The 27174-nt window shown below is 50.5% G+C and overlaps 1 protein-coding gene across 1 annotated transcript; it reads right to left on the minus strand.

The window, feature by feature from the left end:
• Positions 1-2103: 2103 nt before the first annotated feature.
• On the minus strand, positions 2104-25527 carry PRRT1B (proline rich transmembrane protein 1B). The gene is made up of 5 exons (XM_055309003.1): positions 25458-25527; positions 22624-23089; positions 5297-5759; positions 4467-4610; positions 2104-3396 (listed from the first exon to the last, which is right to left on the minus strand). The coding sequence occupies exons 1-5, from the start codon at positions 25525-25527 to the stop codon at positions 3247-3249; spliced, it is 1293 nt and encodes a 430-aa protein (XP_055164978.1). The 3' UTR covers positions 2104-3246.
• Between the last annotated feature and the right edge of the window lie 1647 nt (positions 25528-27174).

The raw sequence follows: 27174 nt of genomic DNA on the forward strand, positions 1-27174 counted from the left end.
TTTTTATTAGCAATTTTTGCACATTTTCCTTCCACATTAATTTTTTTTCCTTCCACATTAATTTTAAAAACGCTTTTGCCATAGTTTAAAAAGTTCCTATAAGGAAACCATGTTCCTTGTGGGAACTTAATTAAATCTCTATGTAAGAAGGCTGAATATCTTTACATTACACATATTCCTATCCAGATATTTAGTCCAGTTGTTTGTTTTAGTCTTCTGGTATTTTTAAAAATCATTCTTCATTTGGATCTTCATCTTTCTTGTTAAATTTATTCCTAGATTTTGCTGTTTTTATCACTATTGTGTGTAGAATTTTTTATTTTTTTCTACTTTTAGCTGATTATTGCTGTTGGCTATTTGTAGATTTTATATCCAACCATTTTACTAAGTTCTCTTATTCTGATTTATTCTAATTTTTTTCATTGACTCTTAGATATTGTAGCTAGAGAATCATTGTCTCTTCTAGTTTTTATACTACAAATTTCACTTTGCTATTTTTTACATTAACTAGAAGCTCACTGGGGGGATCCACCAGCTTTATCCTGGTTATAATGACTTTTAATGGTTTTAATAATTTCCCACTTAACGTGGCATTTGCTCTCAGTGCCTCTTTCAGCTTTAGTATCGCTGAGAGCTCATTAGAAATGCAGAATCTAAAAAAAAAAAAAAAAATGCAGACTCTGAGGTCCTACTGACTGAACCAGAATCTGCATGTTAACAAGATCTGCCTGGTATTTCCCACATAAAGTTCAAGGAACACTGGTCTAGGTGATTTCTTTCTATCCCGATTTTGAGTTTAGTAAGAAAAGCTGTGGCTGCTGAATTCTACCAAACTTTTTGGCATCTATTGATCCCAAAAATTGGATTCCTCCTTAGTGGCTGCCATGCATTCTAGTGTCTGATACCCTAATTCTGGGCCAGCCCTGCACCCTACAGCAGGAGGCCACCTTTCAACCCCCCAAGCATTGTCCTCACCACTTACTTCCCCATCCATGTCTCGGGCTCCCCAAAGCATCTCCAGGTTTAGACGGGTATTCTCCGCTTGAGGTGCCAGGGCTGTGAGCAGCACACAGTGGGTGCTCAGAAGTCACGTGATTTTTTTTAAAAAATATATGGCCTAAAGGCTCCAATGCTTGCTTTCTTTTTTTTTTTTTTAATTTTTTTTTTTTTTTAATTTACGATAGTCACAGAGAGAGAGAGAGAGAGAGAGAGGCAGAGACACAGGCAGAGGGAGAAGCAGGCTCCATGCACCGGGAGCCCGACGTGGGATTCGATCCCGGGTCTCCAGGATCGCGCCCTGGGCCAAAGGCAGGCGCCAAACCGCTGCGCCACCCAGGGATCCCGAAGTCACGTGATTTAACTCGATCTGTCATCCTTGTATGGCTGAGCGGACGGGGGAGCCGGGGGTGGACTTCCTCCTCTCCATGCAGATGACTTTTTATCTTGTTGAGTCACAGACCTCTGAGAACCTGGACACCTTCCCAGGAAAACAGCCATTAATGGCTTTCCCTCCCTGCTTGTTGGGAAGCTCCTGGCTGTCCTTAAGCCCATGGTAAGACCCTTGCTCCCTGCTCTCCCAAAACCTTTGGCTGTGGGACATCCTACAGAAATCCCCACCAGCAGTACCCAGCTGGTACTGGGTATTCTGAGGCTTCACCACAAGCCAGGCGTTGTGCTGAACACCCACGGGGGCTCCACTGAGTCTACCCACAACTCCAGAGGGCAGATGGTACTGCCAACCCATTTTACAGATGGGGAAAACCCAATTTCCTCAAGAAACCAGAAACTCGGGATCCCTGGGTGGCGCAGCGGTTTGGCGCGTGCCTTTGGCTCAGGGCGCGATCCTGGAGACCCGAGATCGAATCCCGTATCGGGCTCCCGGTGCATGGAGCCTGCTTCTCCCTCTGCCTGTGTCTCTGCCTCTCTCTCTCTCTCTCTGTGTGACTATCATAAATAAATAAATTTTAAAAAAATTAAAAAAAAAAAAAAGAAACCAGAAACTCCTTGATGGCAAGGTCTGATGTTTTATGGCTGGGGCCTGGACCAGCTAGAATGTCACTGTTGATTACGAGGCCTGGCTGGGAAGCTGCAGGGGCCTCCACGCCCTGTCCCCTAAGCCCCTTGCCTCTGCAGACAGTTCTGAATCTGGTTAAAATGGACCACAGCTGACTGGACCAGGGTGCCAGGTGGGACTCAGGGACATTCACACATAGCTCTATAGGCCATCCAGCAGTCTCTAGGGTGACCCAAGTGCTCTCTAGTCTGGGTGGCCCTCACCACACAGGACCAAGCTGACCCTCCTTTGGTGGGCAATAAAGTTAGGGACAGAAGGAGCACGCAGATGACAGGGAGGAGGAGTGGGGCAGAGCTGAAAGGCTACCGACAAAAGGAGGAAGTAGAGGGCAGGGAGGAGGGGAGAGAAACTTCTGGTAAAACAGCCCCATGAGAAGTGGGTCACATCTCAGAGGGGCCACACAACATGAGCAGCAAACAGACCCTGGCCAGACCTGCCTTCATGCAAACAGCATCTCAGAGGGGGGGCAGCCTCAGGAGCCCCCAGAGCCCAGCTGGGGACCAATGTGCCACTCGCACTGAAAGTGAGCCAGAAGTAGCGACGTGAAGCCCTGCCCAAGGGGTTGCTTTTTGTTTATTGACCAGACACAGTGGCCTTGGTTTCTGGACATAGTCAGCATGAGAGTGCCTGTCTCCTGGGATGGGGCAGGGGTCCAGAATGATCGGCCAGGAGCTACCAAGGAGAGAAGACGCCACTCAACTCCTCCACAGGGAAGAAGAAACACCAGCAGCTTTGCCCTACAATCACCAGGCAGGTAGAGGAGGCTGGAGTTTGCAAGGTCCTTCCAGATGGCTCCAAGGACAAAGGGAGCTCTGGTCCCTTTGATGGTCTCCCGGGTGTAAGGTAAAGGCAAGGGCTACAGAGCCCAGCCAGCACAGTCCCAGAAAGAGTTTAGGGGGATGCACAGAGGCCCAGGAGCTCTGGTGTGCCCCCATCCCACAATGAGCCTGGGCTCTGGGGCCAGTTCAGGTGAGGACACTGCCTGAGGCCACCTGTAGCGGCGGAGGCCTAGCTATGGGTGTGTTAAGGGTGACAAATCCCACCTTCTTCTGGCCCTGGGTTCCCTCTGTAGGCAACAGATAGCCACCAGCAGGGATCAAAGTCCACAGAAACAGTGTGTCCAGGTTGGGTGTCCTTGTGCGTCCTGGCATCTCCAAAGGAGCCAGCAGCTCTCAGGGGAGGTAGAGTGCCACCACCACATAGATGACCCAGCTGGTGGACACAAAGACCCCGAAGAGCAGACTGAAGAGCACGAGTGAGCGGGCCTTCCGGGAAGCCTCCTCAGCCTGGGCCAGGTCCCCCCGGCTCAGGGCAGCACGGGTCTGCAACGAGACGGAGGCAGGGAGTGGACATGGAGCTCCCCCAACTCCCACACACCACCAACAGCGCTGGGGCCCGGTGCACAGCCTGGAATGCTGGCACCCTGAGATGCTCAGGACCTGCCCGGGGCCACCATGTATGAAGGAGGCCACGGCTGCCAGCTCTGGGGCACCTACCTTGGGCCCGGCACAGAACCATGCCCTTGGCCTCACCTACAGCCCTCACAACAATCCTAAGACTGGGGTCCCTGTTGCCTCCACTTTGCAGATGAGAAAACAAAGGCCCAGTGAAGGGCCCCACCCAGGGCCCCACAGCTAGTGGTGGAGCCAGAACTCAGAGGCAGGCAGGCAGTGGCCTCCAGACTCCCACCTCTGAGCAGTCATGAGAGCTGCCTTCTCCACAGCATCCCGGCTTTATGATGGAGGAGCCTGACCAGTGCGGGGAAGTCAGGGCCACAGCCAGGTCTGCTTTGGGCAGAAGCCCCCAGGGGCCTGCCTACTCTGTTTATTGGGACGTCTTCACAGTGGCATCACTTGGTCCCCAGGGACCAACCCCATGCCTGGGAATGGTCAGGAATATCAGGAGGAAGGAAGGAAGCTATGCAGGGGATGGATGGATGGATGGACGGACAGACAGACGGACAGGGGTGGATAGACAAGGAAAGATGGATGCGTGAGTTATTAGATAATAGAGGGGTGGGTGGAAGAGTGGATGGACAGATGGAGGGATGAAAGGAGGCTAGGGAGGTAGTCAGCGGATGGACGGTGGGTAGACAGGTGGGTAGCTAGATGGCTAGAAGGAATGCGTGCACGGACAGTCTCTACCCCATTAAACACAAGTCCCCACTGAGGCAGGCAGTTCCTTGGGCCTTATCAATCATTCACACCTTTGTTGTAAATTGGTTTAGCCAAATGTTCTGGAGTAGATCTCCAGTGGTACGGAGCAGACAGGAGAGGGGAGGAGTGGCCATCCAAGAGGGCTCCCCGGACAACTGAGCACTGATGCCCCAGTTCCTGGCACCCTCCTGAGATCCCCAGGGGCTGGGACAGGGGCTGTGTGGCCCCCCACCTACCTCGTGGGAGTAGACGATCGCAATGAGCCCCGTGAGCAGGCAGCAGAAGAGGGTCACCAGCACGGACTCCATCATGTAGTCCTTGGGCAGGGGCCTGTGCTCCACCGCGGTGGGGGCTGGCAAGCCAGCCACGGGGCTGTTGTACTGCGGGGACAGAGGTCACCACACTGCGGTGAGGACACAGCCAACCAGGGCCATGGAAGGGTCCCTCTGTGCACTCCCCCACACCTGGCTCCCACCCAGTGAGGCTGTGGGTCACTGAGAGGTCAGGTCGGGGCCCCCCTTCAGCCCTCTTGCTGTGCCCCCCACCTGTCACCAGCCCCTAGGGGTCTTCTCACTTCTGGCCTCTACAAACTGCTCATCTCCATATCTCCCTGCCCTGACTGGGCTCCCATGGGGTGAGGGGGCCTCTAAGCTCTTCCCCACAAGCACCCAGGGGCCTTTCAGTGTTTCTAAAAATCTAATCAAGTCATCTCCCACCCAAAGGCGCTGAGGCCCTCACCACAGACCTCCTATCCTGCCCTCCTAAGCTGACCCCCACTACCCCCAGGCCTGTGCCCAGAGCGCCCCTCCTCCTCTTCATCTGAAGGCTCCTCCTCATCCCTCAGAACTCAGCTCAAATGCCCCCACCTCTGGGAAGCCTTCCAGGCTTGCCCTCTCCCCAGACTGTGGAAACCTTTCCCTTTCCTCATCTGGGCCCCGCAGCCCAGCTTGTGGTCACCTTTCATCATGTGTGCCAAGCTCTCCCCTGGGCAGGGCGGCAGTGGCGAGTGGGGGCAGCGAGGGGGGCCGCGTGGGAAGTGGGCGTGGTGCAGGGGGGCCCCACTCACCACCGGGAAGGGTGTGAAGAGCGGCGGCGCGGCAGGTGCTGGGTACAGGGGCGCGGCCGTCGACGGCGGGTACAGGGCCTGGGGCGAGGGCCCGGGCTGGAAGAGGACAGGCCCCTGCGGGAAGGGCGGGTAGAGCAGGTGCACGGCCTTGGGGTCGGGCGGCGCGTAGGGCGGGGGCTCGCCCACGAAGCCGATGTTGGGCACCCCGCCAGCTGCCGCCTTGGGCCCCTGCGGGGCCTCGCCTGTAGCCTGGGTCTGGGGAGCGGACGAGGCCGCGGCCTCGGCCTGGGCATCTGCCGGCGGGTCCTCGGGGGCCGGGGAGCTGCCCCCACCCGCGGCCACTTCCTCCCTGGGCCCTCCGTCCTCATCCAGGAGCTGCGGGCGCTGCGGGAGCTGCGGGGGAGCGCAGGGCTCCGGGAGTCCTCGGGGGATGCGGGGCCGCCGCCTCCTTTTGCGTCTGCTCCTGGGAAGACAGGCCAGGTGCCGTGAGCCCCCAAGCACCACGGACCCAGTGGGACCCCTCCCCCACCCCCAGCTACAAATCACAGCCCCTCCAGGGAGAAAGTCCCAACACCGCTGCCAGTCCCCACTCTTCCCAGGGGGAGGCTGCACTCAGGTCTCTCCCCACTGGGTGTTGGAAGAATCTACCCAAAGTATAGGGGTAGGAGGGGAAAACAGGTGCCGAGGGGAAGGTGCTAGCTGGCAGTCATGCAGCCAAAGCATCCCCAGGCTGGGACGGAACACAGGCCTGACCTTGGGTCCAAGGCTGCCACTGGGGAGCAGTCCTGCCCCCCGCCCTGTCGCTGGTAGACTGGACAGGGAAGGGTGTGTCCAGGGCAACCCCTGAGAGCCGATCTGAGGAGACGATCTGAGCCAGACTCCTGGCTTGGGAGGCAGGGAAGATGGGGTGCTCCAGAGTAGCCGGACCCTGGCTAATGGACTGACCTCAAAGAACCAGGAAGTCACCAAGGGCCAAATGCCAGCTGAGGCATAGAGGGGACAGAAGCCCGAATGGGGGTGGGGAAGAGGCAGAGAGCAGAGCAGTAGGTGGGGAAAAGTCCACTAGCAGTGGAAACTGAGAGCTCAGAGGCCCTCGATTGCCTGGCTGCCCATCAGCCCTGGCCCCGGCCATCAGCACCCCTGGGATAAACTCCTGTGGAAACCATAAAGGGAAAGCTCACTAAGGTGGCAGCAGGATGCCAGATGAGAGAACTGCTCACCCCCCACGTCAATTCCAGGAAGAACTGTTAGTTACAGACCCCAGCAGGCACGCCTGCAACAGAAGAGGAAGAGGACTACAGACCCAACAGTGAGGATGGATGTTGCATCTCCTACAAGGAATCCGCCCTGAGCTCCTGCTTTTCTCCAGTGGCCTTCGGTTCAGGACAGCCCTTCCCAACATCTCTTCCTTCTCCACAAAATAACACTCCTCTCCTTCCTTTGTTGGATTTGCCTGGGGTTTGCCGTAGCTTGCATTTCCCAAATTGCAATTGTCTGCTATTCCCAAACAAACCCACGTGTGCTGGCAAAATAACGGACTTCTATTTTTTAGGGTGTCACTCCAGAGGTACCCAAACAGGTTCTCCAAGTCTTTTTTTTTTTTTATGATAGTCACAGAGAGAGAGAGAGAGAGAGGCAGAGACACAGGCAGAGGGAGAAGCAGGCTCCATGCCCCGGGAGCCCGACGTGGGATTCGATCCCGGGTCTCCAGGATCGCGCCCTGGGCCAAAGGCAGGCGCCAAACCGCTGCGCCACCCAGGGATCCCAAGGTTCTCCAAGTCTTGAAGGGACCCTGCACCTCCCGAGAGCACCCTGGCCAGCTGAGTACCCCTAAGTATCAGGAAGGGCCTGTAGGAGAAACCCTGGTAGGTATACAAGGCTCCACAGTAGAGTGGGTGGCCCAGGGCCTGGCTTTAGAGGTTTATTTCCCAAATGTCCTTAAAGGTTACAGGAGGCAGAGAGAGAAGCAGAACAGCTGGAGCAGCAACAGCTCAGGAGAGGTGGTAGGAGCCCTGCTGAGATAGCCCACCAGTCCCAGGAGGCCTTGGAGGGACTGAGTTAGAGGCCAGGGATCCTCAGAGAAGGGATCCCCAACAGCAAGGAGTGCTGAACTCCTGAGAACTCCCCACCCACCCACTCCCAGCAGCCAGGGTGTCACTCACAGGCCTGCGGTGGGGTTCATGCCTCCATACCCTCACCCATGCCCACCTGCTATCTCCGTACTACCTGAATCTGGACGGGACACGTGACATGCTTTGGCCAACAGAATGCCAATAAACATCTCCCGGGGGTGCCTGGGTGGCTCAGTCAGTTCAGTATCTGACTCTTGATTTTGGCTCAGGTCATGATCTCAGGGGTCCCCCTGCTCATTAGCCCTGCCACCTGTCCACCTGGTGCAGCGCCCCCTCTTCCTCAGTCCCTCCTGAGCTTCCAGCATAAGGGGGCCAGTTTTGGATCATGCCAGAGTGGCTCCCAAGGAGCAAACAAACCAGCACCTAGAAAGGAAGGAGCTGCAGAGGGGATCCCCTACTTGTGTGAATCGGGGTGACCAATATATCTGTTTTCCCAGGGCTTTCTCAGATTTGCTACTAAAACTCTCATATCCTGGGAAAACCCTTAGTCTCAGATAAGCCAGGGTGATTAGTCACCCCAGACTGCATCCACACAGATCTTGGACTCTCCCCCTCCAAGCTGCATGTGTAGGCGACAGACCTAGACCAGCATAAAGGACAACCAAACCGGACCACCAAACCAGCCAGGAAGCAACTAACCAAAAGCAATAAGTACACACCTATCAATAATTAACCTAAATGTCAACGGGGAGGGGGGAGTCGGGGGGCACTGGCAGGCTCAGGTGGTTAAGCCTCTGCCTTAGTCTTGGGTCACGGTCCTGGGGTTGAGCCTCATGTTGAGCTTCACACTCAGTGAGGAACCTACTTCTCCCTCTCCCTCTGCCCTCTACCTCAATGCTCATGTGCTCTCACTCTCTCATTTCCTCTCGAATGAATAAAAAAATAAAATCTTAAAAAAATAATTAACTTAAATGTCAATGGCATAAATTCTCCAGTCAAAATACACTGAAAACCTGAAAGGGGAAAAAAAAGACCCATTTATATACTGCCTACAAGAGACTTGCTTAAGATGGACACACACACGCTGAAATTGGGATGGAAAAAGGTATTCCGTGCAAATGCAGACCCCAAAAAAGCTGGTGTAGCTGTATTTATATCAAACTAAACTTTAAAACAAAAACTGTGGGGCTCCAGGGAGGCTCCGTCAGTTAAGTGCCTGACTCTTGATTGTGGTTCAGGTCATGATCTCGGGGTCCTGGGATTGAGCCTCACAGTAGGCTCCATGCTAGGCATGGAGTCTGCTTGAGATTCTCATTCTCTCTCTCTCTCCCCGCCCCCCTTCACTTTTCCCCAATAAACACACACTCTCTCACACTCTCTAAAAATAATTAATCAACATAAAGACTACAATAAGAGACAAAGAAGGGTATTACATAATGATACAGAGGTCTGACACAAGGATATAGCAATTATGCTCCCAACGCAGGAGCACCTAAATATACAAGCAAATATCAACAGACCAAAAGGATGAAACAGACAGCAATATCACAATAGTATGGAACTTCAGTACTCACATACACCAGTGGATAGAGCATCCAGAGAGAAAATTAATATGGAAACATGAGCCTTCAACACGTCAGGCCAGATGGACTTAGATCTACACAGAACATTCCACCCAAACCCAGCAGAATACATACCACTCCCAAGTGCACAAGGCACATTCACCAGTATAGAACGTATGTTAGGCCACAAACAAGTCTCAATAAATCCAAGACTGAAATCTTACCAAAGATCTTCTTGAACCACAGTGGTACAAAAATAGAAAGCAACTGCAAGGAAAAAACTGGAAAATTCACAAAAGCGTGGACAATCAACAACCTGCTGCTGAACAACCAGTGAATCAAAGATGAAATCAAAAGGCAAATTTAAAAATACCTCGTGACAAGTGAATATGGAAATACAATGTCCCAAACTTCAGGGATGCAGCAAAAGCAGTTCTAGGGGAGAATTTTGAGGTAATAAATGCCTCAATAATAAAAAAATAAAAATAAAAATAAAAAAAACAAGAAAAATCTCTAATTAACCACCTGACTTTACACTTTAGGAAATTAGGAGAAAAGATGAAGAAATGAAGCCCAAGGTTAGGAGAAGGAAGGATACAACAAAGAAGAGAGTAGAAATAAGTAGACTAGAGACTAAAAAAACAAAAGATCAATGAAACTAAGAGCTAGTTCTTTGAAAAGATAAAACTGACAAACGTACAGCTAGACTCACAAAAGGAAAAAGAACTCAAAATCAAAAACAAAAGGCATTACAAAGATACCACAGAAACACAAAGGATCGTAAAGAGACCATGAACGCCAACAATCTGACAACCTAGAAGAGCTCAATCAATTCCTAAAAACATACAACCTACCAAGACAATCATGACAATCAAGACGATCTCCTAGTAAGGAGATGGAGTCAGTTCACCAAACACCTTCCAACAAACAAAAGTCCAGAACCAGACGGCTCCACTGGTGAGTCCTACCAGTCAGAGAACTAATAGTCCCTCAAATGCTTCCCAAAAATAGAAGCGGAGGGAACACTTCCACACCCATTTTACAAGGCCAGCATTACCCAGATACCAAAACCAGGTGAGGATGCCACAAGAAAAAAATCACAGGCCAGTCAGTGGCCCTGATGCACACAGATGCAAACATCCTCAATAAAATGGCAGCAAACCAAATTCAACAGTACATTAAAAGGATCACACACCAGGACCTGAGTGGAATGGGATTCCAGGGAGGGTTCAAAATACACACAGAAAACCCAATATGATACACTCACTACATTAACAAAATGAAGGGGAAAAAAATCATAGGATCATCTCAATAGGTGCAGAAAAAGTATTGACAAAAGTCAATATCCATTTAGGATAAAAACCCAACCAACAAAATGGGTATAGAGGAAACACACTTCAACATAAGGAAGGCCACGATAGATGCCAAGCCCACAGCTAGCATCATACTCACTTCTGAAAAGCTGGAAGCTTTTCCTCCAAGAACAAGAACAAATTGAGGATGCCCACTCCCGTCACTTTAATTCAACATAATTCTGGAAGTCCTAGCCACAGCAGTCAGGCAACAACAACAACAACAACAAAAATAGAAGGCATCCACACTGAAAAGGAAGAAATTAAAGGGTCATTATTTGCAGATGACATGATATAATAACTAGAAAACCGGGGATCCCTGAGTGGCGCAGCGGTTTGGCGCCTGCCTTTGGCCCAGGGCACGATCCTGGAGACCCAGGATTGAGTCCCATATCGGGCTCCCGGTGCATGGAGCCTGCTTCTCCCTCTGCCTGTGTCTCTGCCTCTCTCTCTCTCTCTCTGTGACTATCATAAAAATAAATAAATTAAAAAAAAAAAAAAACTAGAAAACCCTAAAAGCTCTGCCAAAAAAACTTAGAACTAATGAATGAATTGACTGAAGTTGCAGGATACAAAATCAATACACAAAAATCCATTGCATTTCTGTCCACTGATAATGAATTATCAGAGTCACTAAGAAAATAACACATTTAGGGGCACCTGGCTGGCTCAGTTGGTGGAGAATGTGACTCTTGATCTCGGGGTTATAGGTTCAAGCCCCACTTTGGGTGTAGAGATTACTTACAAATAAAATCTTAAAAAAAAAAAAAAAAAGAAAAGAAAGGGACACTTGGGTGGCTCAGTGGTCGAGCGCCTGCCTTTGACTCAGAGCATGATCCTGGAGTCCTAGGATCGAGTCCCACATCAGGCTCCCTGCATGGAGCCTGCTTCTCCCACTGCCTGTGCCTCTGTCTCTCTCTCTGTGTCTCTCATGAATAAATAAATAAAATCTTTAAAAATAAATAAGTAAAAATTGAAAGAAAGCAAGCAACTCATTTGCAATTGCATCAAAAAGAATAAAATACCAGGAGTATGGGGGTGGCTCAGACAGTTAAGAGTCTACCTTCAGCTCAGGTAGTGATCCCAGGGTCCTAGGGTGGAGCCCCACATCAGGCTCCCTGCTCAACTAGGGGTCTGCTTCTCCCTCTTCCCCTCCCCCCTGCTTGGATCTCTTCTCTTTCTTTTTTAAAAGGACTAAAATAACTCCCCTCGAAAAGAATAAAATATCTAGGAATAAATGTATCCTTTTTTAAAAATAAACTCTACCCTCAACGTGGGGCTCAAAGTCGCGATCCCAAGATCAAGAGTTGCATGCTCCACTAACTGATCCAGTGTGGTGCCCCACGGAATAAATTTTTTTAAGGGGGCAGGGACAGAGGGAGAGGGAACAAGAGAATCTTAAGCAGACTCCAGGTCCAGCTTGGGGCGTGATTTCACAACCCTGAGATCATGAACCTGAGCAAACTCAAGAGTCTGACACTTAACCGACTGAGTCCCCAGGCAGTCCCCCTCCCAGGAATAAATTTAACCATGAAGGTAATAGACCTGTACACCAAAAATAAAATGACATTAGTGAAAGAAAATGAAGACAAATAAATAGAAAGACATCCCCATGCTCATGGATTGGAAGAATTAATACTGTTGAGGGGTCCCTGGGTGGCGCAGCGGTTTGGCGCCTGCCTTTGGCCCAGGGCGTGATCCTGGAGATCCGGGATCGAATCCCATGTTGGGCTCCTGGTGCATGGAGCCTGCTTCTCCCTCTGCCTTTGTCTCTGCCTCTCTCTCTCTCTCTGTGTGTGTGACTATCATAAATAAATAAAAATTTAAAAAAAAAAAAGAATTAATACTGTTGAAATGTTCATACCACCCAAAGCAATGTACAGATTCAGTGCAATCCTTATCAAAACCTCAATGGCATTTTCTAGAGAAACGATGCTAAAATCTGTACAGAACCACAAAAGACCCTGAATAGCCAAAGCAATCTCAAGAAAAAACAAAGCTCGCGGCATCAGACGCCCTGATTTCATACTATATCGCAGAGATTTTAATCTAAAAACAAGACACATAGGAAATAACAGGTGTTGGCGAGGATGCGGAAAAAGGGGAATGCTCTTCCGATGCTAGTGGGGATGCACACTGGTGCAGCCACTCTAGAAAACAGTATGGAGGTTCCGCAGAAAGTTAAAAGTAGAGCGACCCTATGATCTAGCAATTGCACCATTAGGTATTTACCCAAAAGATACAAAAATACAGATGTGAAGGGGGACCTGCACCCCCAATGTTTAGAGCAGCAATGTCCATAACAGTCAAACTATGAAAAGAGCCCCGATGTCTATGACTGATGAATGGATAAAGAAGAGGTGGTCTAGGGGCACCTGGATGACTCAGTCGTTAAGAGTCTGCCTTCGGCTCAGGTCATGCCAGGGTTCTGGGATGGAGACTCTCACTGGGCTCCCTGCTCAGCTGGGGACCTGCTTCTCCTTCTTGCTTTGCTCTTCCTCTCTCTTGGTCTCTCTCTCTTCCAAATAAATAAAATCTTAAAAAAAAAAAAAAAAAAAAAAGGAAGGGGCACCTGGGTGGCTCAGTAGTTGAGCGTCTGCCTTTGGCTTGGGTTGTGATCCCAGGGTCCTGGGATCGAGTCCCACATTGGGCTCTCAGGGAGCCTACTTCTCCCGCTGCCTGTGTCTCTGTCTCTCTGTGTGTCTCTCATGAATAAATATATAAAATCTTAAAATTAAAAAAAAATGTGGTCTATATATGTGATGGAATATTACTCAGCCATCAAAAACAAAATCTTGCCATTTGCAACAACATGGATGGAACTAGAAGGTATTATGCTAAGCAAAATAAGCCAGTCAGAGAAAGACAAATACCATATGATTTCACTCACGTGTGAATTTAGGAAACAAAACAGATGAATATATGAGAGGCAAAAAAGAGAAACAAACTGTTAAGAGACTCTTGACTAGAGGAGCCTGGATGGCTCAGTCAGCTAAGTGTTTGACTCTTGGCTTTGACTCAGGGTTGTAAGCCCCACATCAGGCTTCGCGCTCAGTGTGGAGTTGGTTTGGGATTTCCTCCCTCTTTCTCTGCCCCTCCCCCAGCTCACATGCTCTCTCACTCTCTCTCTCAAACAAGTAAACTAAAAAAAAAAACCAAAGAAACAAAAACAGGACTGCTGGAGGGGAGGTGGACAGGGCAATGGGTTAAACTGGTGATGGGGATTAAGGAGGGGCCTTGTGATGAGCCCTGGGTGTTGTATGTAAGTGATGCATCACTGAATTCTATTCCTGAAACCAATATGACCCTATGTGTTAACTAACTAGAATTTAAATGTAATTTTGGAAAAAACAAAAACAAAAAAGCCAGACACCTGGGTCAATGAAACAGAGAGCCTAGAAATAAAGCCATACATATATGGTCACTAAACTTATGGCAGAGAAGCCAAGAATGTACAACAGAGAAATGAGTCTCCTTAATAAACAGTGGGGAAAACCAAACAGCCACATGCAAAAGAATGAAACTGGACCACTTTCTTCCACCACACACAAAAATTAACTCAAAATGGATTAAAGACTTGAATGTAAGGCCTGAAACCATAAAATTTCTAGAGAAAAACACAGGCAGAAAGCTCCTTGACATCAGTCTTGGCTATGATTTTTTAGATTTAACACCAAAAGTGAAATGAAAGCAACAAAATAAGTGGGACCACATCAAACTAAAAGGCTTCTGCACAGCAAAAGAGACTGTGCACAAAATGAAAAGGCAACGTGCTGGATGGGAAAACAGTGCTTGCTTCGGCAGCACGTATACAGAATGGGAGAATGTATTTGCAAATCACGTGTCTGATGAGGGCTTGATATCCAAAATCTGCAAAGAATTCATCCAACTTAATAGCAAAAACAAAACAAAACAAAACCATACAATCCAACTAAAACATAGATAGGAGATCTGAATAGACATTTCTCCAAAGCAGACATCCAGAAGGCCAACAGGGGCATGGCAAGATGCTCAGCATCACTCATCATCAGGGAGATGCAAATCAAAAGTGCAATAAGATGCCCCCCCATACTGGTTAGGATGGCTAGCATGAAAAAGAAGAAATAACAAGTGTTGGTGGGGATGTGGAGAAAAAGGAACCCTTGTGCACCGCTGGTGGAAATGCAAACTGGGGCAGCCACTAGGAAACAGTAGAGCCTCCTGAAAGAATTAAAAATAGAACTACCAAGGGGCGCTGGGTGGCTCAGTCGGTTGAACGTCCAACTCTAGGTTTCGGCTCAGGTCTTGATCTCCAGGTTGGGAGATCCAGCCCCGTGTCTGGCTCCGGACTCAGCGTGGAGCCTGCTTAAGACAGCTTCTCCCTCCCTCTTTGCCTCTCCCCTCGTGCTCTCGCTCTCTCTCTCAAATAAATAAATCTTAAAAAAAAAAAAAAAAAAACACCATGTGATCCAGCATGCCACTTCTAGGTATTTATCCAAATAAATTGAAAACACTCATTCAAAAAGATATGTGTGCCCCCATATTCACCACAGCATTATGTATAACAGCCAAGACACGGAGACAACCTAAGTGTCAACCAGCAGATGACCAGGTGGGGACACACACACACACACAATGGATTATTCAGCCATAAAAAGAATGAAATCTTGCCACTTTCAACAACATGAATGGACCTTAAGGGGTATATGCTAAGTGAAAGAAGTAGTTAGAGAAAGACAAACATCAAGTGATCTCACTTCTATGTGGAGTCTAAAAAAAAAAAAAAAAAAAGCCCATGATCACAGAGAACAGACTGGTTGCAGTTGCCTGAAGCAGAGGATGGGCACATGGGCGAAATGGAGAAAGAGTGTCAAAAAGTATGAATCTCCAGTTACGCGATAAAGTCATGGGGACGTGACGCGCAGCACGGTGACCGCTGTTAATACTGTGTCATGTATCTGAAATAGCCAGGAGACAGGATCTTAAAAGTTCCCCTAAGAAAAAACTTTTGTACTAGGTATGGTGATGGATGCTACCCCGAGGTCCCATGGTGGTTGTTAGGCAACATAGGGGAAAACCGAGTGCACGCACACTGCACGCCTGACACCAACACGATGGTACGTCAGTTATACATCAATACAACACGGAGGGGAGGGAAGGAAGGGAAGAAAGATGGAAAAATAAAGAAAGAGGGGTGCCTGGGTGGCTCAGTCAGTTAGGAGCCCGACTTTTGGTTTCAGCTCAGGTCCTGGCCTTAGGGTCGGGGATCGAGTCCTGTGTTGGCTCCACGCTCAGAGGGGAGTCTGCTTGAAGATTCTCCCTCTCCCTCTGCCCCTCCCCCTGCTTGCACTCTCTCCCCCACGCAATAAATAAATAAATATTTTAACAAGAAAGAAAACTGGACCACAGCTGGAAGCATCACAACAGAACTGGTGATCTGAAAGCAACAGAGGATCGCCTGCTAGAACGCCACAAATCAACATACCCGGGAATTAGAATGAGGCTAAGAATCTACACAATCTAATACTCACGATGACTGGGATACGAGATGAGACAATTTGCTGCACAAAGAACCAGGGCGATGTGCCCAGTCCTATGGGAAAAAAAATGGATCAGCAGAGGCCCCCCAAGAGGACCTACGTGCGGGAATCACCGGAAAGGCAGCCATCACCACCTACTCCAAGAGGTAAAGAGAAATGCACTTGAAATAGTTCTCAACAGAGAATTAGAAATGATTTTTTAAAAAAGGAACCAAATGGAAATTTTCAACTGACGCATATAATGTCTGAAATTAAAAATTCATTGGTTGGCTTCAATTACAGAATGGAGGTGACGGGGGGGGGGGGGGGGGGAGACCAAATCTCTGAATGTGCAGAACAGAGAGAAGAAAAGGAAAAGTGGAAAAAGGAAAAAAACAAAACAAAACCTCAGTGACCTGTGTGGTAACACGAGAAGGTCTAAAAAGATAGGTCAGGGAAGTCCCCGGAGAGATCTGGGGGGAAAACTATATTTGAAGCACTAAAGGCGCCACACACCACAAAGTTGGTGAAAAACAAATCTACAGATTCATAAAACTTGGAAAATCCAAAGCAGGGACTCTGAGGGGGGAGACTATGCTTAAATTCTTAGAACCAATAATAGCAATGAAGTCTTGACAACAGACAGAAGAAAATAAGAGACCTCGATTTACAGGGCAACGATGATTTGGATTTCCATAACACTCAGTAGACAGCCGTCAGGAGACCAGAGGCCAGGATCTCACAGTGCCAACCCAGAAACAGAGACCTTAAGAAAACATGCTTGAGGAATTAAGGTATGTATTAGTCTTCTAGCATATTCTTTAAAAAAAAAAAAAAAAAAGATTTATGAGAGAGAGACAGAGAGGCAGATACAGGTAGGAAGCAGGCTCCACGCAGGGAGCCTGACGCGGGACTGGATCCCAGGTCTCCAGGATCATGCCTCGGGCTGAAGGCGGTGCTAAACCACTGAGCCACCTGGGCTACCCTCTTCTAGCATATTCTAACGAAGTAGCCACACACACAGTAGCTTAAAACCACCCATTTACCTCACACCCATTATCATCACTATGAGTGGGAAAAAAACAAAAAGCCAGAGACAAGGATGAAGAGAAATTGGGACGTCATGCATCACTGGTCGGAATGTCAAATGGTGCAGCCACTGTGGAAAAACATACAGCAGTTCCTCAAAAAAAGTAAAAAAGATAATTTCTAGATGATCCCATAATTCCACTTCTGGGTATGTATATGTCCCCAAAGGATTGAAAGTAGGGGCTCCAAGAGGTATGTGACCTCCCGAGTTTGTAGAAGCAGCATCCACGACAGCTAGAAGGAGGAAGCAACCCAAGAGCTCTACTGATGGATGAGCCGAGAACAGCCGGGCTGTCGCCACAGGATGGGATATGACTCAGCCTGAGAAAGGAAGGCGATCCTGACACGCTCTGTGATGTGGAGTACCTGTGAGGACATGATGCTGAGTGACATAAGTCAGTCGTGCAAAAAGACAAATACTCTGTGAGTCCATCGACATGAGGTCCCTGGAGTCATCAAACTCAGAGGCCCCAGGAGCTGGGGTGGGGGGCACAGGGAGTAATTGTTTAATGGGGACAGAGTTTCGGTTTGGGAAGATGAAAAGTGTTCTGCAGATGGATGTTGCTGATGGTTGCACTAGAAGGTAAATGCACTGGGGCGCCTGGGTGGCTCAGGCGGTGAAGTGTCTGACTTCGGCTCAGGTCATGATCCTGGGGTCCTGGGATCGAGCCCCACATCGGGCTCCCTGCTCAGTAGGGAGCTTGCTTCTCCTTTTATTATATATATTTTTAAAAGATGAATGCATTGAACATAACTTTCAAAATGATACATTTTATGTATATTTTACCAGTTTTTTATTTTTAAGAGTTTCTTTCTTTATTTGACAGAGAGAGAGAGCACAAGCATGGGGAGGGGCAGAAAGAGAGGGAGAAGCAGACTCCTCGCTGAGCAGGGAGCCAATGAAAGTCACAGACTGCAAGAGAAGGAGTAAAACTCTCCTTGTTTGCAGATGATCCACTTGTTACACAGAGAATCCAGGAAATCCACAACGATTCCTAAAGCGAATAAATGGATTTAATATGGTCAAAGGTCACAAGGTTAATAACATACAGAATCAATTATGTTCTTATGCACTAGTAGCAAATAACTGGAAAACAAAATTAAAACTAAAATCCAACTCACAGGGCAGCCTGGGTGGCTCAGCGGTTTAGTGCCCACCTTCAGCCCACGGCATGATCCTGGAGTCCCGGGATCAAGTCCCACATCAGGCTCTCTGCATGGAGCCTGCTTCTCCCTCTGCCTGTGTCTCTGTCTTTCTCTCTCTGTGTGTCTCTCATGAATAAATAAATAAAATCTTTAAAATAAAATAAAATAAAATAAATAAAATAAAATAATAAAATAATAAATAATAAAATAAAATCCAACTCACAGTAGCACCAACACAACTATAAGATAACTGGGGATAAGTTGAACCAATGAATTCCAAAACATCTACACTGAAAATTATAAAGCACTGCTGAGAAATTTAAGTCTCAAACAGAAAGATATATACCATGTTCATCGTTTGGAACATTCAAACTATTAGGATAACAATTTTTCCCACATTCATCTATAGATTCATCGCAATCATATTCAAAATTCTAGGGCAGCCCCAGTGGCGCAGTGGTTTGGTGCCGCCTGCAGCCAGGGGCGTGATCCTGGAGACCCGGGATCGAGTCCCACCTCAGGCTCCCTGCATGGAGCCTGCTTCTCCCTCTGCCTGTGTCTCTGCCTCTTTCTCTCTGCATCTCTATGAATGATTAAATAAAAATCTTTAAAAAAAAAAAAGGATTTGTATCTGAAATGTGTCAGGAATTTATACAACTCAACACCAAAAAAAAAAAAATCCAAACCACAAATAATCTGATTATTTACATCTTCGGCCCATTTTCAGATGTTTCTCTGAAGACATATGGACGACCAACAGACACATGAACTGATGCTCATCATCACTGACCATCAGGGAAATCCAAATCAAATCCATGAGATATCATCTCACACCAGTCAGAATGGCTAAAACCAACACAAGAAAAAGTATTGGCAAAGACATGGAGAAAAAGACTCTCCGAGCGCTGTTGGTGGAAATGCAAACTGGTACAGCCACCGTGGAAGACAGTGTGGTGGCTCCTCAAACAAGTACAAAGAGGGGCACCTGAGTGGCTCAGTTGGTTAAGCCTCTGACTCTTGATCTCAGCTCAGGTCTTGATCTTAGGGTCATGAGTTCAAGTCCCCTGTTCAAGCTCCCCCTCCCAGTGTGGAGCCTAGTTAAATAAAAATAAAAATAAAATAAAATAAAAGGTAAAAAACAGCACTACCTTATGATCCGGGAATTCCGCTACTGGGTATTTACCAAAGAATACAAAAACACTAATTCAGAGGGGTACACACACCCCTATGTTTACCGCAGCATTATTTACAATAGCCAAACCATGGAAGCAGCCCAAGCGTCCATCAGTAGACAAATGGATAAAGAAAAGGTGGTAAAGAGAGAGAATGGAATGTTACTCAGTCATGAAAAGGATGAAATTTTGCCATTTGCAGTGACATGGATGGATCTAGAGTGTAATTCTCAGGGAAATAAGTCGGAGAAAGACAAATACCCTATGATTTCACTCAGATGTGGAATTTAAGCAACAAAAGAAAAGAACAAAGAAGGGGAAAGAGAGAGAGAGAGGCGACAAACCAAAAGCCGTACTGTTAACTCTAGAGAACAGATGGTTAGTGGGGAAGGTGAGGGGGTGAGACAGGTGATGGGGATTAGGACATGTACCTCGACAAGCACTAGTTGTGGAATTGTTGAATCACTAAACTGTACACCTGGCCCTAATAGGACACTCCATTAACTACACTAGGATTTTTTTTAAGGCCAGCATTAAAAGAGAAAATCATCACTAAGGACATACAAAGCCCCAAGTCACGGAATGGGAGAAAATATTCATGACACATGGATCAAACAGAGGAGTTGTGTCAACGATGCCTAACACTCTCACGGCTCAGTAAGTCAAATGTCCCAACGAGAACATGGGTGGTTGATCTGCGAACACTTCACCAAAGAGGATATTGAAAGGATCGATAAGCACATCCAAAGATGCTTGACGTCATTAGTTACCAGCAACGCCATCAAAATTAGAAATGCCAACTCAAACCAGGAGGCATCACTACACACCCATTAGAACAGCTAGAATTCTCCACTAACGGAGAACCTGACCCGCTGTGGTGCGTGTGTAAAACACCTGCCGCTCTCAGACACTGCGAGTGGGAAAGGAAAGCAGTGCAACCGCTTTGGGAAACACTTCAAATTTTCCTTTAAAAGTTAAGCACGGGGGCACCCCAGCTGGTTAAGCGTCTGCCTTCGGCTCAGGTCATGATCCCAGGGTCCCCAGATCGAGCCCCACATCGGACTCCCTGCTTGGCAGGGAGTCTGCTTCACCCTCAGCCTCTCTCTCCCTCAAGTAAATAAGTAAAATCTTTAAAAACAAATAAATAGGGATTCCCGGGTGGCTCAGCAGTTGAGTGTCTGCCTTCGGCCCAGGGCCTGATCTTGGAGACCCAGGATCGAGTTCCACATCGGGCTCCCTGCATGGAGCCTGCATCTCCCTCTGCCTGTGTCTCAGCCGCCCCCCCCTCCCGTGTGTCTCATGAATAAATAAATATTTTAAAAACAAACAAACAAATAAATAAAAGCTAAGCATACACCTGCCATAGGATCCAGCTATTTCACTCACGGGTATTTACCAAGAGAAATAGAAAATGTGACTAGGCGGAGAATCGTTCACAAATATCTGTAGCAGGTGGGGAAACCTGTGCACCTGTTGTGTGAAGCCGCTCAGTTTGGGCTGGTTCGTTACACAGCCAAGCAGACTGATGGGGGGGGGGGGCTTCCTCCCCAGCCAGGGCCCAGGTGGGGGGAGGGGTGGGAGTGAGCCTGGGGAGTGGGGAGGAGCAGGCACAGGGCAAAGGGAGAGGTGACAGTGGCTTGAGCAGAAGGCAGGGGTGTGCGCGGCCAGACCCAGCAGGACTGACCCAGCAGGACTGACGGGCCACAGGGCCGCCAGCAGGTAGAGCACCGTCGGAGTGCCCAGCACCCACAGCCCCCTCATCTCCTCCGGGCTGGTTCCATGAGGAGCTGGAGCTCAGGGCCCAGGCCACCAGGGCCGCTTCATCTCCCTGTGCCTCAGTCTCCTCGTCCTTGCGGTGAGGATTGCGCCTCAAAGTGCTCACCCCCACCAACTCCTGCTGCCTGAGGCTGGGAGGAGACCCCGGGAGGAGGAAGACCCCAGCCAGCCCCCCAGCCCTGTAGAGGCCTCCAGCTATGCTCCGGGGCCTTCCAGGGCCCCAACCTCACCACCCCCCAAGGGCTGGGGTTCTTGGATAAGCAAGTCTACCGGCAGAGACACCACTGGGGGGCGGGGGAGTCGTGTCCGCTGTCTACAGGGGAGGCTTCCTCTAGCCCAGAGCCACTGGAGCCCCAAACCCCATTGTGTGTCTGTGGTGCCCGCAGATGCCGGGCCAGCCAGCGCTTCAACCCCACAGGCCTCCGGTGAGCGCCCCCTGCCCACCGGGTCCGAGGCTCGAACAATTCCGTGCACCAGCCCCCGGAAGAGAAGGCGATTTCAGCAGGCTCAGGCACCTGGGGGCTGTCGAGGAAGCTTTGCGGGCACCCGGCCAAGTGCTTGCTCACCGCATCGCCCTGAACCGCGGACGGGGGACACCGGGACATCAGGTGCGGCCCGCGCAGGCCGACAGTCCCTGCGCACGATCGCGCACCGGGCGCCACGTCCGGCTGCGCCACCTGAGGCCCCTGACAAACCCCACAAACCTCGGGTGCCTCATCTGTGAAATGGAAAGAGCAACGGTCACTTCAAAAATAATGACCGTGAACTCGCGGCCCTCTCTGTCCTAGCATCGTGGGTCGTGGTCAGGTGCGCCCAGCTGGCCACGGGCCCCTGCACAGGTGCGGGGAGGGGGGCGGGAGGCGGGCGGCAGGTCCGGGGCGCCAGGTGCAGATGCGCTGCGGAGGCCGGTCCCTGGCGGAGGCCGGTCCCTGGCGGAGGCCGGCCCGCCGCTGCCCCAGTTATCACAGCAGAAGCCGCAGCTTCCCGGGGCCCCCGCCGGGGCAAATGCCTGGCCCGATGGCGCGGAGATAGCGCTGCTGAGTAAATAAATTTGCTGGCGGAGCTGCTGGGCCCGCGGCCTCGAGTTCTCGGGTTCTCGACACCCGAGCCTCCGCGGACATTCCAGCCGCGGGGGGGGGGGGGGTAGGCGGGGGCGGGCCGCGGGGCCGGGGGGGCCGGGCGCATCCCCCACCCGGGGCTCCGGGCCCCCGCCGCCGGCCTGGGGCCCCCGGGGCCAGGGCTCAGTCCTGCGGAGGGGGGACGGCGGAGCCGTTGGAGCCCCCGAAGGAGCCTCTCCGCTCAGTCCCCGCACCCCGTCCCGCCGCGCCTCCCTCCCCGGGCCCCTCTCCGTCCCAGCCCGCCCCCCCACACCCCACCCCGGCCGGCCAGGGCCCCCTGCCCTCACCCTCGCCCGCTTCGGCGTGGCCGGAGGGGCGGACAGTCACCAGGGGAGGGACGGGGCGCGGGGGACGCCAGGGGGAAACGCGCCCCAAATGGCCTGCGCGGGGCACCTGCCCGCCCTTCCCCCGCCCCTCCCGCAGGGGCGCCGCCCGCGTTGCCAGGACTTCCACAGCATCCTCCCGGTGTGCCCGGTTCCGGAGGGGGGTCCCCGGGAGGAGCCGCCGGCCGGCCGTGGCGCGGGGACCCCGGGAGCGCTCACCTGCGTCCATGGCGCACGCCTCCCGCCGCCGTCGGGCCGGGCTCGCCTGGGGCCGCGGGCTCGGGTTTCCCGGAGGCGGCTGCGCGGCGGGTTAATGATTGACCGCCCGGGGCCACCTGCGGCCGCGCGCCGAGCGGGGAGGCGGGGAGGGGCCGGGGGACCCCGCGCGGGAGGGGCCGGGACCCAGGGCGCCCGGGGACCGCGGCTGCCCAGCCCGCCTGCCCGTTTCCCGCCGCCAGAAATGCCAGAGAGAAGAGTTTCGCGGGCCACGTCCTGAGTGTGAAACCGCGAGTGTGCGTGTCCGCTGGCCGGCGGGCGCCCCCGGGGCCGGTGTCCGGGGAACACGAGGAAGGCTCCGCCGGCGGCCCCACGCGCTCCGCGGCGTCCCGCTGAGCCCCCGGCAGGAGGGGCCGGGCGGAGGTGGGTCGGACAGGAAGCCTGGGGGTGCCCGCCACCGGGGTGCATCCTCAGAAGGGGATTTAAAGACCGTGAAAGTGACTAGCAGTTGCCCTGCTTTTCATCACGACTGGCATTCCCAAGGCCATCAAATATATTCAAGATTTTTTTTTTTCAGGATTTTAATAAATTTGCTTTAGGGGCACCTGGGTGGCTCTGGTTGAGCGGCTGCCTTCAGCTCAGGTCGTGATCCCGGGGTCCTGGAATGGAGTCCCGCATGGGGCTCCCGGCCCGGAGCCTGCTTCTCCCTCTGCCTGTGTCTCTGCCTCTCTCTCTGTCTCATGAGTAAATAAATTAAATCTTTAAAAAAAAAAAAAAGGTCTTAGTTTTTATTGTGCTAAAAGGTAATGGACAAGCTAGGGCAAAAAATTAAAAAAAAAGTTAGCAATGTGCCAAATGATTCTAGCACATTAAAAAAAAAACAACAACAACAACAGACACTTTGTTTGACACAGGGAGAGCACACAAGCAGGGGAAGGGCAGAGGGAGGGGGAGAAGAAGGGGCCCTGCTGAGCAGGGAGCTCCTTGCCGGCTGATCCCAGGACCCTGGGAATAGAAAATCACCATGAGAACAGCCCAGGGATCATTGCCACAGGCCAGACCCACCAACAGATGCTAAACTGAGCAGGTGAAAGTTGTTTAAGCAGAAACTCTATCTGGATGGTCTCGAAGTGCCTCCTTCAGAATACTTTCCAGTACAAAGAAGGACAGTAAGTTTACAGTGGAAACCCTAGCAGATGTCCCTGTAGCCAGGGATGGAGATTAGCATCACTAGTGACACCTGAGGATGTCACGTGCCCCGGTGTGAGGCCTGCTCAGCGGAGGTTCCCTCCCAAGGACACAAACTCCATCACACCAAGAGAAAGCCTCAGGGGCACTGGGCTGGCTCAGTCGGTGGTGTGTGACTCCTGATCTTGGGTTGTGGGTTCGAGCCCCACATCGGGTGTAGAGATGACTTAATTTTTTTTTTTTAATCTCTTAAGAAAACCTCAGACAAATCCATCAGAGGAGCATTCTACAAAGCATTTTCACGTTTCACTTTCTTTGCACAGCAAGAATTTCCATTTCGTCTTTTTTGGCAGATTGTATTGTTGGACCCTGGCTCACGGGTGCCAACGTGTCCCGGTGGACGCCCCAGAGACCCAGACCCCAGACAGGCAGATGCAATCAGCAAGAGGGTTTATTGAACGTTTGCGCAAACGGGCTCTCCGCCTCCGAGGAGGAAAAGAGCCCCATTAGCAATTACAGGGATCTTTTAAAGGCAAAAGGAAAGAAACGCCTAAAGACAAAAGAACCGCGGGAGTCGCATAGCATCCAGGTTGATTTCACAGAGGGTCAACTTGAACCTATTCAGGGACATTCCAATCAGGGTGTGGGGGGAAATGGTTTTCTTATTGTGAACAGAATGCTTTTAGTTGCTAAAATTTCAGGAAGGCGCCTGGATGGGCTGCCTCTGGGTTAGGGCTGGCCCTACTTACAAGGGGGGAGGTTTCTTCAGTATTTTTATTTAAGATTTTATTTGAGAGAGAGAGAACACAAGCAGAGGGAGGGACAGAGGCAGAGGGAGAAGCAGACCCCCCACTGAGCAGGAGGCAGACACCACCGACTGAGCCACCCAGGCGCCCCTGTACATTTTAAGTAATCTCCATACTCAACATGGGGCTCGAACTCACAAACCTGAGATCAAGAGTCACATACTCTACCAACTGAACCAGCCAGGCGCTCCCCACCCCCCGTGCCCCCCATTTGGTTCTTTTAAGTCTACAGTTTTTTCCTATATTTTTTCTGTTGTTACATTAGTCCACGTGCTTCCTCTTCCAATGGTTTTTAAACTTTTCACTTGAAAGTAATTTCAGACTCAGTGAAAAGTTGCATGGGTGACACACATGGCGGGTAAGGCTTTCCTGGCACATTTTCCTAGCATGGAATCTACTCCAGGACTGGGCGCTGCATTTAGTTGCTATTCCTTCACTTTTCTAGACCTCTTTTAAAAATCTTTCCAGGGCAGCCCCAGTGGCGCAGCGGTTTAGTGCTGCCTGCAGCCCAGGGTGTGATCCTGGGGAACCAGGATCAAGTCCCACATCAGGCTCCTTGCATGGAGCCTGCTTCTCCCTCTGCCTGTGTCTCAGCCTCTCTCTCTGTGTGTGTGTGTCGCTCATGAATAAATAAATAAAATCTTAAAAAAAATAAAAATCTTTCCAAATCAGTGTGCCGTCACTAGTTCCTCAGACATGACGGGGCCCCTCTGCCACATCAGGGGACTGTTCCGCGTGTGGCAGGTACCCCCAGGGCCTTTGTCACCGTGTGAATTAGCCTGCATCTTCTCAAGGCGCCCTGGGACGTGAGACAGTTCTGCATCAGCCTCCATGGATCCTCACCAAAGTCACCGCCATGGACCGTTTTACAGTAGCGTCTCCTCTGGGGCTTCTGCTCCACATGCGTGGCCATGCGCAATGCACCCCCAGGGCTCCACTTTCTTAGGGGTGACTCTACCCAGAGCCACGGGTATCGTGGTTGGCTCACGTTCACCAAAGGGCAGTCTCTTTCAGGCTCCAGCTGTATGCAGAGAGCAAGTGGCTTTGACTCCCACCCCCAAAGCATAGTCTGGTCCTGGTCCCCCCACAGGCAGCTTGGCTCCAACCCCTGCTTACGAGGACCTTCCTCATTCAAGGGCCTGGCTGTCCTATTTTCCTGTCTTAGAACAGAGATTATGCACTTCTCAGTGTTGGGAGGGTGCATGGGTGCGGATAGGGGTGTGTTGACTTTCTATACCTACTAGCTCGGCAATCTTGACTGGAAGCCTTGGGCCAGTCATGTGATGATGTCTCTGTGCCTCAGTTTCCCCATCAGGAAAATGCAATAATAATAGTAGCCATATCATAGGGCTGTTGTAAGGCTTTACAATTGTGTAGAAATCACGATTACATGATTGTGTAAGATATGGAACCAAACCTTGTTTATCATCTCACTGTCTACCCACCGCCCTGGGGGACCAGGGGATCAGTGCTGGAATATGAAACCACTGCCTTCCCCGGGCAAGGGGTGATTTCAGCGTGCATGTGTGTGTGCATGCACACACACACATTTTCTGCAATGAGCATGGGTTACTTCTAAGATTAGGGAGATGGAGTAAATGCTTCTTCACACACGGCCTCCTGGGGCGCCTGGGTGCTCAGTCAGTTAAGTGGCCTTGATGGTTATTTTGGTTCAGGTCACAATCTCAAGGTCCTGGGAACAAGCTCCGCTAACAGGAAGTCTACTTGAGGATTCTCTCTCTCCCTCTGCTCTTCCCCCGCCCCCCCCCCCCCGCTTGTGCGCGTGCTCTCTCGCTTTCTCAAATAAATAAATCTTTTTTTTTTAATTTTTATTTATTTATGATAGTCACACACACACAGAGAGAGAGAGAGAGGGGCAGAGACATAGGCAGAGGGAGAAGCAGGCTCCATGCACCAGGAGCCCGACGTGGGATTCGATACTGGGTCTCCAGGATCGCGCCCTGGGCCAAAGGCAGGCGCCAAACCGCTGCGCCACCCAGGGATCCCAAATAAATCTTTTAAAAAATAAAAACATGGGAACCTGGGTGGCTCAGTCAGTTAAGTGTCTGCCTTCAGCTCAGGCCATGTTCCCAGGGTCCTGGGATGGGGCCCCATGAGGGGCTCCCTGCTCAGTGGGACTCTGCTTCTCCCTCTGCCCCTCCTCCTGCTTGTGCACATACTCTCTCTCAAATTAAAAAAAAAAAAAATTACCAAAAAACTGACACCTGGTCAGCTCTTTAAGTGTTGAGTACCAGCCTGTGTTCAATAAAAGCTTAGAGGGATGCCTGGGTGGTTCAGCGGTTGAGCATCTGCCTTTGGCTCAGGTCATGATCCCCGGGGTCCTGGAATCAAGTGCCACATTGGGCTCCTGGTGAGGCACCTGCTTCTCCCTCTGCCTGTGTCTCTGCCTCTCTCTCTGTGTCTCTCATGAATAAATAAATAAATAAATAAATAAATAAATAAATAAATAAAATCTTTAAAAAAATAAATAAAAGTTTAAAGATCTACTTGGAATGGACATTTTTGCAGGTGATTGGGCTGGCAAAGGGGGTGGGGAAGG

The sequence above is a fragment of the Nyctereutes procyonoides genome, unplaced genomic scaffold (genome assembly GCF_905146905.1).
Source record: "Nyctereutes procyonoides isolate TBG_1078 unplaced genomic scaffold, NYPRO_anot_genome, whole genome shotgun sequence".
NCBI lineage: Eukaryota > Metazoa > Chordata > Mammalia > Carnivora > Canidae > Nyctereutes > Nyctereutes procyonoides.